Source organism: Barbus barbus, assembly GCF_936440315.1.
Source record: "Barbus barbus genome assembly, chromosome: 33".
NCBI lineage: Eukaryota > Metazoa > Chordata > Actinopteri > Cypriniformes > Cyprinidae > Barbus > Barbus barbus.
In genome coordinates, this window is record NC_136761.1 from 1,540,660 (window position 1) to 1,556,067 (window position 15,408).

The 15,408-nt window shown below is 41.8% G+C and overlaps 1 protein-coding gene across 2 annotated transcripts; it reads left to right on the forward strand.

Moving 5' to 3' along the window:
- Nucleotides 1-8: 8 nt before the first annotated feature.
- On the forward strand, nucleotides 9-13,535 carry LOC306853658 (rho-related GTP-binding protein RhoG-like). Of its 2 annotated transcripts, XR_013782759.1 has the most exons (3): nucleotides 9-87; nucleotides 10,290-11,062; nucleotides 11,868-13,535. XR_013782759.1 is itself a non-coding variant. In XM_079391224.1 (2 exons), exon 2 carries the CDS (start codon nucleotides 10,315-10,317, stop codon nucleotides 10,888-10,890), a length of 576 nt encoding a protein of 191 aa, XP_079247350.1. In that variant the 5' UTR covers nucleotides 9-87; nucleotides 10,290-10,314; the 3' UTR covers nucleotides 10,891-13,533. The 2 variants fall into 2 exon arrangements, 1 of the variants encoding a protein (XP_079247350.1); XM_079391224.1 differs by having other exon boundaries at nucleotides 10,290-13,533.
- The last annotated feature ends 1,873 nt before the right edge of the window (nucleotides 13,536-15,408 follow it).

Below are 15,408 nucleotides of genomic sequence, written 5' to 3' on the forward strand. Positions count from 1 at the left end.
GCGTGCGTCTTCCGGGAGATCACGGCGTCTGCGTTCACGCGCGGGTTAGAGCGCTAGTCGGAGAGGCGCGCGAGGATATCAGAGGCGGTGAGAACTTCTTTAAACTCTTTTCATAAGTTTTATCATCGTGTTATGGCATACATTAAGACTCGCGTTTGTTCTGATGGTCAGTTGCTGAGTAAAACACATGTTCTGGGTGTGAAAAACATACAGGAAATACTTGTTTTCATTGGGCGCGCGCAGCAACTCCATATCAAACCTGATCACGAGCGACTCAAAACTACACTCTTATTATTAGTAGTATTATTATATGAAAACTGCGTTCGTGGCGTGATTGTTTTACATTGTGAAAGCATCCTTACACATACTAACTTACAGAAGTAAAACTAAACACAATATTACGCGTAATGATGATAAGAACAGTAATTAAAGTATTAATTATAGTAATATTTCTGTGGTTAATGTCGTGTTTTAGCGTCGTGTGTAGACGGGTGTTTGCTAATAGCAGCTAAGCAATGTCACAGACTCTAAAAGCTGTTTCCAGAGATAACGAAGGGTTAATTGTCTAACATTAACACGTCATTAATAACGCGTGCTGTCGTGTTGATTAATTACTTCAATATGAATAGAAGACTAGTTAGCGAACTTCTTAAGTGTTTGATGGCTAATCTAGGGGCTAGCATTAGCAGCTTCTGCAACAACAGTCTGTCAGTCACCTGAGAGTCTGATCAATCTGATCGCCTGACTCACCTGAGAGTCTGATCAATATCAATATCTGATCACCTGACTCACCTGAGAGTCTGATCAATATCTGATCAATCTGATCGCCTGACTCACCTGAGAGTCTGATCAATATCTGATCAATCTGATCGCCTGACTCACCTGAGAGTCTGATCAATATCAATATCTGATCACCTGAGAGTCTGATCACCTGACTCACCCGAGAGTCTGATCAATAACTGATCAATCTGATCGCCTGACTCACCTGAGAGTCTGATCAATATCTGATCACCTGAGTCTGATCAATATCTGATCACCTGACTCACCTGAGAGTCTGATCAATATCTGATCACCTGACTCGCCTGAGAGTCTGATCAATATCTGATCAATCTGATCACCTGACTCACCTGAGAGTCTGATCAATATCTGATCACCTGACTCACCTGAGAGTCTGATCAATATCTGATCACGTGACTCACCTGAGAGTCTGATCAATATCTGATCACCTGACTCACCTGAGAGTCGGATCAATATCTGATCACCTGACTCACCTGAGAGTCTGATCAATATCTGATCGATCTCGGAGCAGTTTCTGATGCCTGTCGCTATCATCTGATCGATCTGATCGATCTCGGAGCAGTTTCTGATTCCTGTTGCTATCATCTGATCGATCTGATCGATCTCGGAGCAGTTTCTGATTCCTGTCGCTGTCATCTGATCGATCTCGGAGCAGTTTCTGATTCCTGTCGCTGTCATTTGATCGATCTGATCGATCTCGGAGCAGTTTCTGATGCCTGTCGCTATCATCTGATCGATCTGATCGATCTCGGAGCAGTTTCTGATTCCTGTCGCTGTCATCTGATCGATCTCGGAGCAGTTTCTGATTCCTGTCGCTATCATCTGATCGATATGATCGATCTCGGAGCAGTTTCTGATGCCTGTCGCTGTCATCTGATCGATCTGATCGATCTCGGAGCAGTTTCTGATTCCTGTCGCTATCATCTGATCGATATGATCGATCTCAGCAGTTTCTGATTCCTGTCGCTATCATCTGATCGATCTGATCGATCTCGGAGCAGTTTCTGATTCCTGTCGCTGTCATCTGATCGATCTGATCGATCTCGGAACGGTTTCTGATTCCTGTCGCTGTCATCTGATCGATCTGATCGATCTCGGAGCAGTTTCTGATTCCTGTCGCTGTCATCTGATCGATCTCGGAGCAGTTTCTGATTCCTGTCGCTGTCATCTGATCGATCTGATCGATCTCGGAGCAGTTTCTGATTCCTGTCGCTATCATCTGATCGATCTGATCGATCTCGGAACGGTTTCTGATTCCTGTCGCTATCATCTGATCGATCTCGGAGCGGTTTCTGATTCCTGTCGCTATCATCTGATCGATCTCGGAGCAGTTTCTGATTCCTGTCGCTGTCATCTGATCGATCTGATCGATCTCGGAGCAGTTTCTGATTCCTGTCGCTATCATCTGATCGATCTGATCGATCTCGGAACGGTTTCTGATTCCTGTCGCTATCATCTGATCGATCTCGGAGCAGTTTCTGATTCCTGTCGCTGTCATCTGATCGATCTGATCGATCTCGGAGCAGTTTCTGATGCCTGTCGCTATCATCTGATCGATCTCGGAGCAGTTTCTGATTCCTGTCGCCGTCATCTGATCGATCTTGGAGCAGTTTCTGATGCCTGTCGCTGTCATCTGATCGATCTCGGAGCAGTTTCTGATTCCTGTCGCTATCATCTGATCGATCTGATCGATCTCGGAACGGTTTCTGATTCCTGTCGCTATCATCTGATCGATCTCGGAGCAGTTTCTGATTCCTGTCGCTGTCATCTGATCGATCTGATCGATCTCGGAGCGGTTTCTGATGCCTGTCGCTGTCATCTGATCGATCTGATCGATCTCGGAGCAGTTTCTGATGCCTGTCGCTATCATCTGATCGATCTCGGAGCAGTTTCTGATTCCTGTCGCCGTCATCTGATCGATCTCGGAGCAGTTTCTGATTCCTGTCGCTGTCATCTGATCGATCTCGGAGCAGTTTCTGATGCCTGTCGCTGTCATCTGATCGATCTCGGAGCAGTTTCTGATTCATGTCGCCGTCATCTGATCGATCTGATCGATCTCGGAGCAGTTTCTGATTCCTGTCGCCGTCATCTGATCGATCTGATCGATCTCGGAGCAGTTTCTGATGCCTGTCGCTATCATCTGATCGATCTCGGAGCAGTTTCTGATTCCTGTTGCTGTCATCTGATCGATCTGATCGATCTCGGAGCAGTTTCTGATTCCTGTCGCCGTCATCTGATCGATCTGATCGATCTCGGAGCAGTTTCTGATGCCTGTCGCCGTCATCTGATCGATCTCGGAGCAGTTTCTGATGCCTGTCGCTGTCATCTGATCGATCTCGGAGCAGTTTCTGATGCCTGTCGCTGTCATCTGATCGATCTCGGAGCAGTTTCTGATGCCTGTCGCCGTCATCTGATCGATCTTGGAGCAGTTTCTGATTCCTGTCGCTGTCATCTGATCGATCTGATCGATCTCGGAGCGGTTTCTGATTCCTGTCGCTGTCCTCTGATCGATCTGATCGATCTCGGAGCAGTTTCTGATGCCTGTCGCCGTCATCTGATCGATCTCGGAGCAGTTTCTGATGCCTGTCGCCGTCATCTGATCGATCTTGGAGCAGTTTCTGATTCCTGTCGCTGTCATCTGATCGATCTGATCGATCTCGGAGCGGTTTCTGATTCCTGTCGCCGTCATCTGATCGATCTCGGAGCGGTTTCTGATGCCTGTCGCTATCATCTGATCGATCTGATCGATCTCGGAGCAGTTTCTGATGCCTGTCGCTATCATCTGATCGATCTGATCGATCTTGGAGCAGTTTCTGATGCCTGTCGCTGTCATCTGATCGATCTGATCGATCTCGGAGCAGTTTCTGATGCCTGTCGCTATCATCTGATCGATCTCGGAGCAGTTTCTGATTCCTGTCGCCGTCATCTGATCGATCTGATCGATCTTGGAGCAGTTTCTGATGCCTGTCGCCGTCATCTGATCGATCTCGGAGCAGTTTCTGATGCCTGTCGCCGTCATCTGATCGATCTGATCGATCTCGGAGCAGTTTCTGATGCCTGTCGCTATCATCTGATCGATCTGATCGATCTTGGAGCAGTTTCTGATGCCTGTCGCTGTCATCTGATCGATCTGATCGATCTCGGAGCAGTTTCTGATGCCTGTCGCTATCATCTGATCGATCTCGGAGCAGTTTCTGATTCCTGTCGCCGTCATCTGATCGATCTGATCGATCTTGGAGCAGTTTCTGATGCCTGTCGCCGTCATCTGATCGATCTCGGAGCAGTTTCTGATGCCTGTCGCCGTCATCTGATCGATCTGATCGATCTCGGAGCAGTTTCTGATGCCTGTCGCCGTCATCTGATCGATCTGATCGATCTCGGAGCAGTTTCTGATGCCTGTCGCCGTCATCTGATCGATCTGATCGATCTCGGAGCAGTTTCTGATGCCTGTCGCTGTCATCTGATCGATCTTGGAGCAGTTTCTGATGCCTGTCGCTGTCATCTGATCGATCTGATCGATCTCGGAGCAGTTTCTGATTCCTGTCGCTGTCATCTGATCGATCTGATCGATCTCGGAGCAGTTTCTGATGCCTGTCGCTGTCATCTGATCGATCTGATCGATCTCGGAGCAGTTTCTGATGCCTGTCGCTATCATCTGATCGATCTGATCGATCTCGGAGCAGTTTCTGATGCCTGTCGCTGTCATCTGATCGATCTGCTCGATCTTGGAGCAGTTTCTGATGCCTGTCGCCGTCATCTGATCGATCTTGGAGCAGTTTCTGATGCCTGTCGCCGTCATCTGATCGATCTCGGAGCAGTTTCTGATGCCTGTCGCCGTCATCTGATCGATCTGATCGATCTCGGAGCAGTTTCTGATTCCTGTCGCTGTCATCTGATCGATCTCGGAGCAGTTTCTGATGCCTGTCGCCGTCATCTGATCGATCTGATCGATCTCGGAGCAGTTTCTGATTCCTGTCGCCGTCATCTGATCGATCTGATCGATCTCGGAGCAGTTTCTGATGCCTGTCGCTATCATCTGATCGATCTGATCGATCTCGGAGCAGTTTCTGATGCCTGTCGCTGTCATCTGATCGATCTTGGAGCAGTTTCTGATTCCTGTCGCTGTCATCTGATCGATCTGCTCGATCTTGGAGCAGTTTCTGATGCCTGTCGCCGTCATCTGATCGATCTCGGAGCAGTTTCTGATGCCTGTCGCCGTCATCTGATCGATCTGATCGATCTCGGAGCAGTTTCTGATGCCTGTCGCCGTCATCTGATCGATCTGATCGATCTCGGAGCAGTTTCTGATGCCTGTCGCCGTCATCTGATCGATCTGATCGATCTCAGCAGTTTCTGATGCCTGTCGGAATCAGATAAATGAGGCCTGTGATCAAACAGCTCCAGAAGGAAACACAAAACCTGTGCTAATTGCGAGAAAATTAGTTGACACAAAGATTTAATCCAGAATTTCATAATGCAGCATAAAGCGAGATTTGCAACCATTATAAAAGGCGGGTCATTTTTGGCCCGTATCACCAAATTAGGTGAAGGATTGTCAACACAGCACAAGGTTAATGTCTTTTGTAATAACAGTTGACAATAGTGTTGGGCGATATGATCCATTTTCATCGTCAGCCTGTGAGATCGATATTATTAGGGCTGTAATCAACCAAAGAAAATCTTGGTCGACTGAAGTCCTGAAACTTTCGACTAAAAATCGACTAAAAATGACATTGTGGAGAAAAAAAAAACGTACGTTACATTAATTAGATACGCACTGTGCTCAGTACTTGGTAGCCTTGTTGTCTGCCTAAATTAATTATAAATAAACATAAAAAACTAATAGGCTATTTGCAGTATATTAAATCGTTTTTGACCTAATTATTTTGCACTGAAATGAGTCTGACACACGAGTCTGTCGTCTCTGACAGCGGTGCATCACGTGCACCTGCGCAATATCATAGTACTGTTTTCAGAAATCACAGGCTATGTTGTCAACTAGTGATATCACAAGAACTTTTGAGGAATGTGCAACATAATTTAGAAAATTATTTTTGTCATATGTTATAAGTATAACTGTCAGACACTATCATTTCAGCCGCTCTGCGCAGCTCGAGAGCGAGGCTGAACATAAGAGCTCAGCTTCGCGGCTGAGACACGAATAGACTTAAAGCTTTTACTCTTAATAAACACAAAAGGCGCGTCCACTTTAATAAAAAAAGAATATTTATTAAACAAACAAGAGCAGAAACCAAATAAAGTGCATAACTGAAAAATAAAGCATCTTAGGCTCAAAACTAACACAAACAGTGGGCACAGCGCAATTGCGCAATATTGTGAGAACTGAGAACTGATCGCGCGCTGTGTGAGAACTGAGAAAGTGGAGCACTTCTATCAGAGTGATTCCGCCTATCGCGTTAATCAACAACGAATTGTGACTCCTGGGAAAAACGGGATGTCTGGTCACCCTATCCCTATAACCATTCAGTTGCTGAGGCCATTGTTTCAGATCGCTAGTTTGCGTTTTGGTAGCGTATCCGCCCACTGCGGCTGCCATACTGTGAGATATACAAACGCCCCTCATCTGATTGCGATCCAGTGACAGGGACGCACATTTTAAAAGACAAGACAGTCAACTTAGCCTATAGGATGTATTTTGAATGTCCGGTAGTCCTCAAATAACATTTTAGTCCCGTCTCGTCTCGTTAACGAAGACGCGCATACATTTCGTCATAGTTTTTATCATCAGATATTAATTTTATCTCGTCAACTTCTCGTCTTAGTCACAGAAAAAAGGTTCGTTAACGAATATTTTTCGTCGTCCTCTTCGTTAACGAAATTAACACTGGTTCTTTGGAAGGAGACAGCTTCTTGTTTTATTGACACTAGCTTATTATTAAATAAATAATATTCAGCATCAAACCTTCTAAAGCCTACTTATCTGTCTCTCTTCTCCAGTGGGTTGGGCTAATCCAAAAAAAGTGAAAACAATGGGGGTGTTCTGAAAACAGACTGTTACCTGTGAAACAGGGGTGCTCTGAAAATACCCCCATTAGCAATTAGTGCTTTCCACCTGATGAAATGAGCGCGGCCAAACTGATGAAATGAGCGCGGCAAAAAATCGACCAATCAGATTTTTGGTCGAACCAGACCATATCGACCAATTAATCGACTAATCGACTGGGACGTTACAGCCCTAGATATTATCCTGCTAATTTATGTAATTATTTACTTGGTTTCATTGCTGGAAGGTGTAAGGCAGAAAACAGCCTAATGTTTTTAATATGACTCAGTTTGTATTTAACATAACAATTTAATAGAAACATCATAAGTTACTAATTATAATGTTTACATTTCCATAGTTATTCAAAAAGCAGGTACAGAAAACGAGCAAAGAACATTACATTACCAGAGAACATCATCACTGACTCAGTCTAGTGTGAGTTAATGCAGTTTAAAACACTCCTGGTATAATCAGTGAAGCTGTCTGCACTGTATGATGAATACATCTCTTACATCGCACGCACGTCTGCACTTTGTTGTTTATGATGAGAGAATTCGCGAGTCAGTATTCAGTCAGAATGCGCTGGACAACGAAACTCTGCTGTTTCAGTGATGACTCATCTGAACGCCTCGGATTGGTCACGGCATTCATAAACTCAACATAATCGTGTGTGATTGGTTATAACTAGGGCTGCACGATATATGTGACCTGGACCACAAAACCAGTCTTAAGTGTCAATTTTGTCGATTTATACTTTCCATATCTTTCCATTGATGTATGGTTTGTTATGATAGGACAATATTTGTCTGAGATACAACTATTTGAAAATCTGGAATCTGAGGGAGCAAAAAAATCTAAATATTGAGAAAATCTCCTTTAAAGTTGTTCAAATGAAGTTCTTAGCAATGCATATTACTAATCAAAAATTAAGTTTTGATATTTACGGTAAGAAATTTACAAAATATCTTCATGGAACATGATATTTACTTAATATCCTAATGATTTTTGTCATAAAAGAGAAATGTATAATTTTGGCCCATACAATGTATTGTTGGTTATTGCTACAAATATACCCGTGTTACTCATGACTGCTTTTGTGCTCCAGGGTCTCACATTGCATGTGATTGTCATGCGCATCTCATGAGTCGGTGATCTACGGCTCTGTGTAGTAAATGCCGCTTCATCTGAAAGCAGATAATGGAGATTAACTACTAATCGCATGCAATATATCATGCAGCCCTAGTTATAAACGCACAACACTGTAAAAAATGCGCATAAATATAATGGAAATAATAAGCCCTAATATTAATCGGCTAGTATTACTATCCTAATAATAATATTATTAATAATAATAATAATTGTCTTGCTATCATCAAAGGCATCAGCCACAGGCGATATCTGTGACTATCGTCGATACACAATACTATCGTGGATAGTAGACAACAGTTTCATCATAACTATAGTAACTCTTTTGGTAGAAATGGTGGATTTACACTTTTGTTCAGCTCAAGCACAAAATATGTGTGACCCTGGAGCACAAAACCAGTCTGAAGTCGCTGGGGTATATTTGTAGCAACAGCCAAAAATACATTTGTATGGGTCAAAATTATCATTAGTAAAGATCATGTTCCATGAAGATATTTTGTGTATTTCATACCGTAAATATATCAAAACGTAATTTTAATTTGTTTTGTAATAAGCATTAGGGATGTCACAAAATCAAAATCTCACAATATGGTAATATCGCAATATGTAGTCAATGATACAATATTTATTGCGATGTTTGCTTAAAAAAAACAAAAAAAAGACAAATGAAGAATTGGAAAAAAATTAATTTTCTTAACTAAGAAAGCTTAAGTCAGAAATCAGGGTGTGCGATATGACGATTTTTGATTGTGGCTGATAATGTCTCACGATCTGCTTTTGAAGAAATATCGTAGTATCGTGCTACAGCGCCGCCGTCTCTATATACTGTACAGCGCCACATACATTCACATCAGTGTTCACCCAGCGGTAGAGTAACTCTCACAGAACACTGCACTTATTTGCAGTCACAAAAGTACATTATTTGCATGTTTTTCAAAGCTTTGCCGGTTAAACGTTTCATTCACACGCTGGTCTGACGTGCCTTTTTCTCTGAGCTCGTACACTGAAGCGTGCGCACAGTAAAACGCCTGTCTAACAGCGCCTGATTACTCAACGAAGTTATCCTTTGAGCTAATACTGTCAAAACGCACAAGGTTTACATATAGACTCAGTTATGTCTAAAATGAAAGTAAACAGTTGAGAGAAAAATGGATACGTGCAGGTCTTAAAGGGACAGTATTAAACATGCTGCCCACTGTCATTAAAGGGATAGTTCACCCTAAAATTTTATTTATGGCATTATTACTCACTCACATGTTGTCCCAAACCTGTATTCATTTCTTTCTTGTGCTGAACACAAAAGAAGATATTTTGAAGAATGTGGGTAATCAAACAGTTGCTGGTCCACGCTGAGTTTGATAGCAGGAAAAAAATGTAGTATGGACGTCACTGTGGACCAGCAACTGTTTGGTTATCCACACAGTTTTTTTTTCTCCATTCTGTCACAGAGGGAGTTTTAGTTCCTTAACACTGTCGCCTCTGGCTTGCTCAGCTGGGGACACTTCTAGCGATTATCGTCAGTTTGATTTCACAGATACTATTTAAACTAAACTGAGCTAGACAATGACATCACTGAACTCAATAATGAAATGCCTTTAACTGAAAATTGAGTGTTTAATATTATTATTATACATTACTGACACTCTATGGTCCAATTGGATGCTGTTAAGTGCTTTGACACTGTATTGTTAAAAGCACTGTATAAATAAAGCTGACTTGACTTGACCCACATTCTTCAAAATAGCATTGAAAGAAACCCATTCAAAACTAATTTTGAGTGAGTAAATGATGGTATAAATATAAAACACTATGACAGAATCGACAGACAGATGACCGAACTTTTATTATTTAATGTTAAAACAACAAAATGCAAAGAGAAAAAAAAACACTACTCTTGACTGAAAATAATACAGTTGCTTTAAAAGGAATCAGTCTATATAGTGTTTTATTTTTATATTTGTTCATTCAATTTCTTGAGTACTCCTGCTAAATAGGCCTATTGTACCTGAAGATAAAGTACGGTTTGTTTTACTTGTATATTATGTGTATTTGTAATGTGTATCTTTGTTCTTATTTTTAATAACAAAGATAAAATAATGACAGATTTTTATCTTCGCCCACTTTGGCCTAAATATCTGCCATTCTTTTTTATTTTGTTTACCTTCAAAGGCTTTGGGAAATTATTTTGGCTGCACTGCTCAGACAAAATGGTAAAACCAACATGACTAAGAATTGTGATAAAATCGTGAGATGATGCATAAACCTCAATTTCAAGAAATTGACCCTTATGACTGTTTTTGTTGTCTTGGGTCACATATGAGGCTTATTCTCTTGGCTGCAGGTGCCGCTACCCGTGAGGACGCAGAATGCAAACCATTAAGTGTGTGGTGGTGGGCGACGGGGCGGTGGGCAAGACGTGCCTCCTCATCGCCTACACCACCAACGCCTTTCCCGAGGAGTACATCCCCACCGTGTTTGACAACTACAGCGCTCAGATGAGCGTGGACGGCCGAACGGTCAGCCTCAACCTGTGGGACACGGCGGGTCAGGAGGAGTACGACCGCCTGCGCACGCTCTCCTACCCGCAGACCAACGTCTTCATTATCTGCTTCTCCATCGGCAGCCCCTCGTCCTTCGCCAACGTGCGGCACAAGTGGCACCCTGAGGTGTCGCACCACTGCCCCAGCGTGCCCATCCTGCTGGTGGGCACCAAGCGGGATCTGCGCTCGGACGCGGAGACGCTGAAGAAGCTGAAGGAGCAGGGCCTGGCGCCCACCTCTCACCAGCAGGGCGGCGCTCTGGCCAAGCAGATCGGCGCTGTCAAGTACCTGGAGTGCTCTGCACTGCTGCAGGAGGGAGTGCGGGAGGTGTTCGTGGAGGCTGTGCGTGCCGTGCTCTACCCCGTTACCAAAAAGAACGCCAAGAAGTGTGTGCTCTTATAGTCGGCCGCGACGGAGATGAACTCGTAAAAACAAGCTACGCAGGGGGCCTCGTTCTCTTCTCACGCTTTTTCTCGCTTGACTTCTTCGTGTCTCATTTCCTTGTAAATCAGTCTGTTGAAATTGCTTGCCTTTTTTTTTTTTGTTGTTGTTGATTAATAACAGTTTGTTGCCAGTAGGGGTGAGACAATAAATCAATTCGTGCATCGATTCCGCGATTTTCCGACTGCATAGCGATTCCCTCTTGAATTGATTCTGATTCTTAGTTTTAAACAGAAGATGGCACTGCATGCTTCAGAAACCTGAGCATTTGAGTGTGCCGTTAAAAACTAGCGTAGAGCGCCATCTGCTGTTTAAACTAAGGTCAGAATTAATGCCTGAAATTTGTAGGTTGATTGTGAATTTTTTTTTTCTCCAAATGCATCGTGATTTTTCTCTTGATTCTTAGTTTTGAACAGCAAATGGCACTGCGTGAAACGTGAACATTTCAGTGTGCGGATAAAAACTAGCGTAGCGTGCCATCTGCTGTTAAAGCTAAGAATAGATTCCTGAAATTCGTGGCTCGATTCTGCATTTTTTTCCGAATTTTGAATGGATTCCTAGCTTAGTTTTGAACAGCAGATGGCGCTGCATGCTTTAGAAACAGTTGCACTCTGCTTGTTTCCAAATCATTACTCACATACCACTTGAACCTAAAATAATCATTCATAAAGTTCTTAAAGGTTGAAGCAAATTACAAGAGTGTTAACAGTGGGCTGTTTACATTAATCTCACATCATAAAAGCTAAGGTGCAAGTACATTTAACCACTTGCATGACTCTTCGTCATGACTCTTCTTCATTAGCATTTGAGTGTGCGTTTAAAAACTAGAGCGCCATCTGCTGTTAAAAACTTAAGCTCAGAATAGATTCCTGAGAATCGCGATGCATTCGTAAATTCGCAGAATCAATCCATTAATCGATTTTTCGTCGCGCCCCTAGTTGCCAGGTCCACTCGATGAACGATACATTAGATTAGCGACGTCTGCGTCTGTCAGGAGCCTTGACTCGCGGCATCCTGTGCGTTTAGATAAATGTGCAATATAATGAAGACTGAATGAGCTCCACATGTCAGATTTACGTTTATAGATATCCCAGCCAAATCTTTGTGCCTTCAGAATGATTTTTTAATATGCGTATTGTTTTATCCACAGCTGTTCAGCAATATTTCGATAGGTTGTGTACAATGGATCGTTTGGGTTGCACTGTGTGAATTTCATGCAGAAAACTGCAGGATATATTTCACTCCAAAATCAAAAGAAAAAAAATACTCTCCATAAAGAAGTGAAATCTTTTTTAAGGAGCATAAAGATTTTTTTAATGCAAAAAAAGTACTGTAATGCTGTACATTTCCAGTTATATTTTTACAAATGCAAAACATCTTAATGGTCCAAAACTAGATATTTTTCATGTTAAATATATTTCCTTAGTTGTGATTTTGGGGTTAAATGTGACCTTGAAGATTTGTTCGATTTAACCCATCATCCTGAGAATCGTGCCTTATGTGCTTTTTATATAAAGGGCTGTGTCCCGCTGCTAAACAAGTGTTAGTACTGTTATTGCGATGGCATTTAAGCATTGGCCCGTATTTTCCTCTTCAGAGACGGTCCATCAGGTTACTCTGCATGCCTTACTGGAGCTCACCGTGAAGCCTTGTGTTAGTTACTCTTATCTGCCGCATGAGAGTCGCTGCTCATTTAGCGAACGCCTCACAAACACCAAAACACTGAGTCTTTCCAGCCCAAAGGCATGCTAATGTACCGGGTCCAGAGTGCAAAAAACCCCCTGCGAAGATCTCATGTCTCATTCGAAGGCGGTTGTTTGGGTTTGTTATTGTTAACCAACAAGTTTTATTTTTGGTTGTGCATGTTCAATAAGAGGCCTGATGTTACCCAACAACACTGGCCGCTGTATTTCACCATCCTCATCTCACACACATCAGCATTTATTAATAGAAGTGTCTCTGAATATAACGGTGGCTGAGATGTGATCAGATGTGACGTTCTACCCGCTGATATGTGTGCGATTAGCTTTCAGAACTGGAAGTCGTGGTTAAACATTTTGCAAAACTGACATGTGTGGAAACCTGTGACTAGACAGCCAATGTATTATTACTGAATTAGTCATATTTTTTTTAATTGCCTTGTGTTTTTAACTTCTTGCTTTTTCTGAACTGTCTGCACAACTTGACCAGAGTGCCTTTGGAGACAAAGACGTGTTGTGGAGTAACTGTATGTTAACGGAGTCGCAGCTATCACAATGTTTCTGTTGTTAAACCAGGACAGTGTCTAATCATTCCTTACTTTTTAAATTCAATGACCAAACTGGATGCAAGTGTTGTGTAAGGGACGTGAAATCTGTGCAAATGCTGAAATCACTATTAGGTGTGCCGCTGGTGAATGACGAGTGATTGTGAGAGTGAACTGCTTTCGGTTTCATCTTTCAGAGTAATAGTGCGCGCTGTCTGTGTGTCTATGGTATGTGGTACTGCATATATACACTGGGAACTCGATTTTTGTCAAAATTGCCATTTTATAACCAAAATAAATTGTATAAATGAACTAACCGTGAGATTATTTTAAATTATGGTAAATAAATGTTTACACTTTCTTTGAGTTGTGTGTATTATGATTGGTCTGTTCCTGACACAGACAGAGGAGTTGCATCAGATCACAGGTTGCTGCTGCTGAAGTGTTCTTACTTAAGAGTGTTTCCGCTGCTGCTGCCGTGCACAAGCCACAACAAAGAGCTGATAGATATCAAGACACTGCTAGCAGCTCCAGTTGCACACTTCATTTCACAAGAGCATATGACAGGCCCGAGTTGGACGCATCGCTTTGTGGTGGCAACCTAAATGCTGCCTTTGAGATGTTTTCACAGTTCAGCTGCAAAACAAGACCTGATGTGTGTGCTTTTTAATCGCATTCATTTTGGAAGTGCATTCAAGTGATTTAAATTTGGACAGATTACTTGTGTGGAGACGTACAATGGTTGCAATATTTCATAACTCTAATGTGCTGCACTTTATGCAATTCAGTAACTATTTTAATTTGGTTTCCACTAGGTGGCACCAAAGACATCTGGTGTTTTCAGAATGAAATACTGGCTTTCTGTGCAGGATAGACTACTTCATACAGTTTTCTGTTCAGTTAAAAATATATCAATATAAATATTCTCCTGCGCCAGTGTTTCTGTGACTCGATGAGAAGCACTACTGAACAGAATAAATCACCCATGTGTTTCTAGAATCGAAACTTTGTTCACATTTGAAAAATAGGGTTTCCCTAATAAAAAGTAATATATGTGACCCTGGAGCACAAACACAGTCTTAGGTCGCTGGGGTATATTTGTAGCAATAGCCAAAAATACATTGTATGGGGCAAAATTATTGATTTTTCTTTTATGCCAAAAATCATTAGGATATTAAGATCATGTTCCATGAAGATATTTTGTAAATTTCTTACCATAAATATATCAAAACTTAATATTTGATTAGTAATATGCATTGCTAATAACTTAATTTGGACAACTTTAAAGGTGATTTTCTCAATATTTAGATTTTTTTTTGCACCCTCAGATTCCACAACACAGTGCACAAAGTGCATTAAGCACAATATTAGTTGTTCCAATCTAGCAGACTTGAAGTATACCGGTATAGTACACTAAAAGAACAATTGCAGGGTATTAAGCGCATAAATATGTGAATGTATTTGTAGTATACTTAGCATGAAATGTTTCAAATACATTTTAGTGTATTTATTTGTCACTAGGGTTATTAAAAATGTCAAATGTACATTCATATTTTCCTTAACTTGAATACACAATAACAGATATTATTTAATAGATGCTTTTTTTAATCATGCTGACTTTACCATGAAGCTTTTACAAACCATGACTCTGATCATCAGCTTTCTGTCAGCTCGAGCTTTGATCCGGAGTTCATGAATAACTGAGCAGCGTGTGCACATGACATCAGTGATCACCAGCCAATCACATGCCGTGAAACAGGTTAACCTTCAGTTTGAAATCAGAGACGCTGGGGGAGTGGCTTTATTGTGTTAGAGATGTTTGCTCACAGTTTGGTTTGAGATCTCTCACCCAGAACAACAGTAGCTGTGCAGTGTAACTAAACCCAGCATCCGTGCAAACTAATCTAAATTAGACCTGAGCAGCTGAACCGGCTTCATGCTACAGGCCACAGAACTAACCCTGCCATGTTATCAAGAGTGTCTGGGGTGTCCCTTCATTTCCGGTTTTCTTTCCAAAGTACAGTAACAGCTTTGTGCAACAGGCACACTGAAAAACATTATTCAGTTCATTTACAAAAATTTTTTAAGGTAAGTGGTTGCAAACAATTCATTTTAGCTACCTGAAAAATGTTTTTTTGAAAGTTAGTAAACAATTTTATTTTATTACAATTTTATTTTATTTAAATGTAGCTAAAATAAATTGATTTCAACCACTTACCTTAAAAAATGAGTAA

Coding starts and splice junctions, on each gene's coding strand:
- LOC306853658 (XM_079391224.1), top strand. CDS start 10,315: ATGCAAACCATTAAGTGTGTGGTGGTGGGCGACGGGGCGGTGGGCAAG.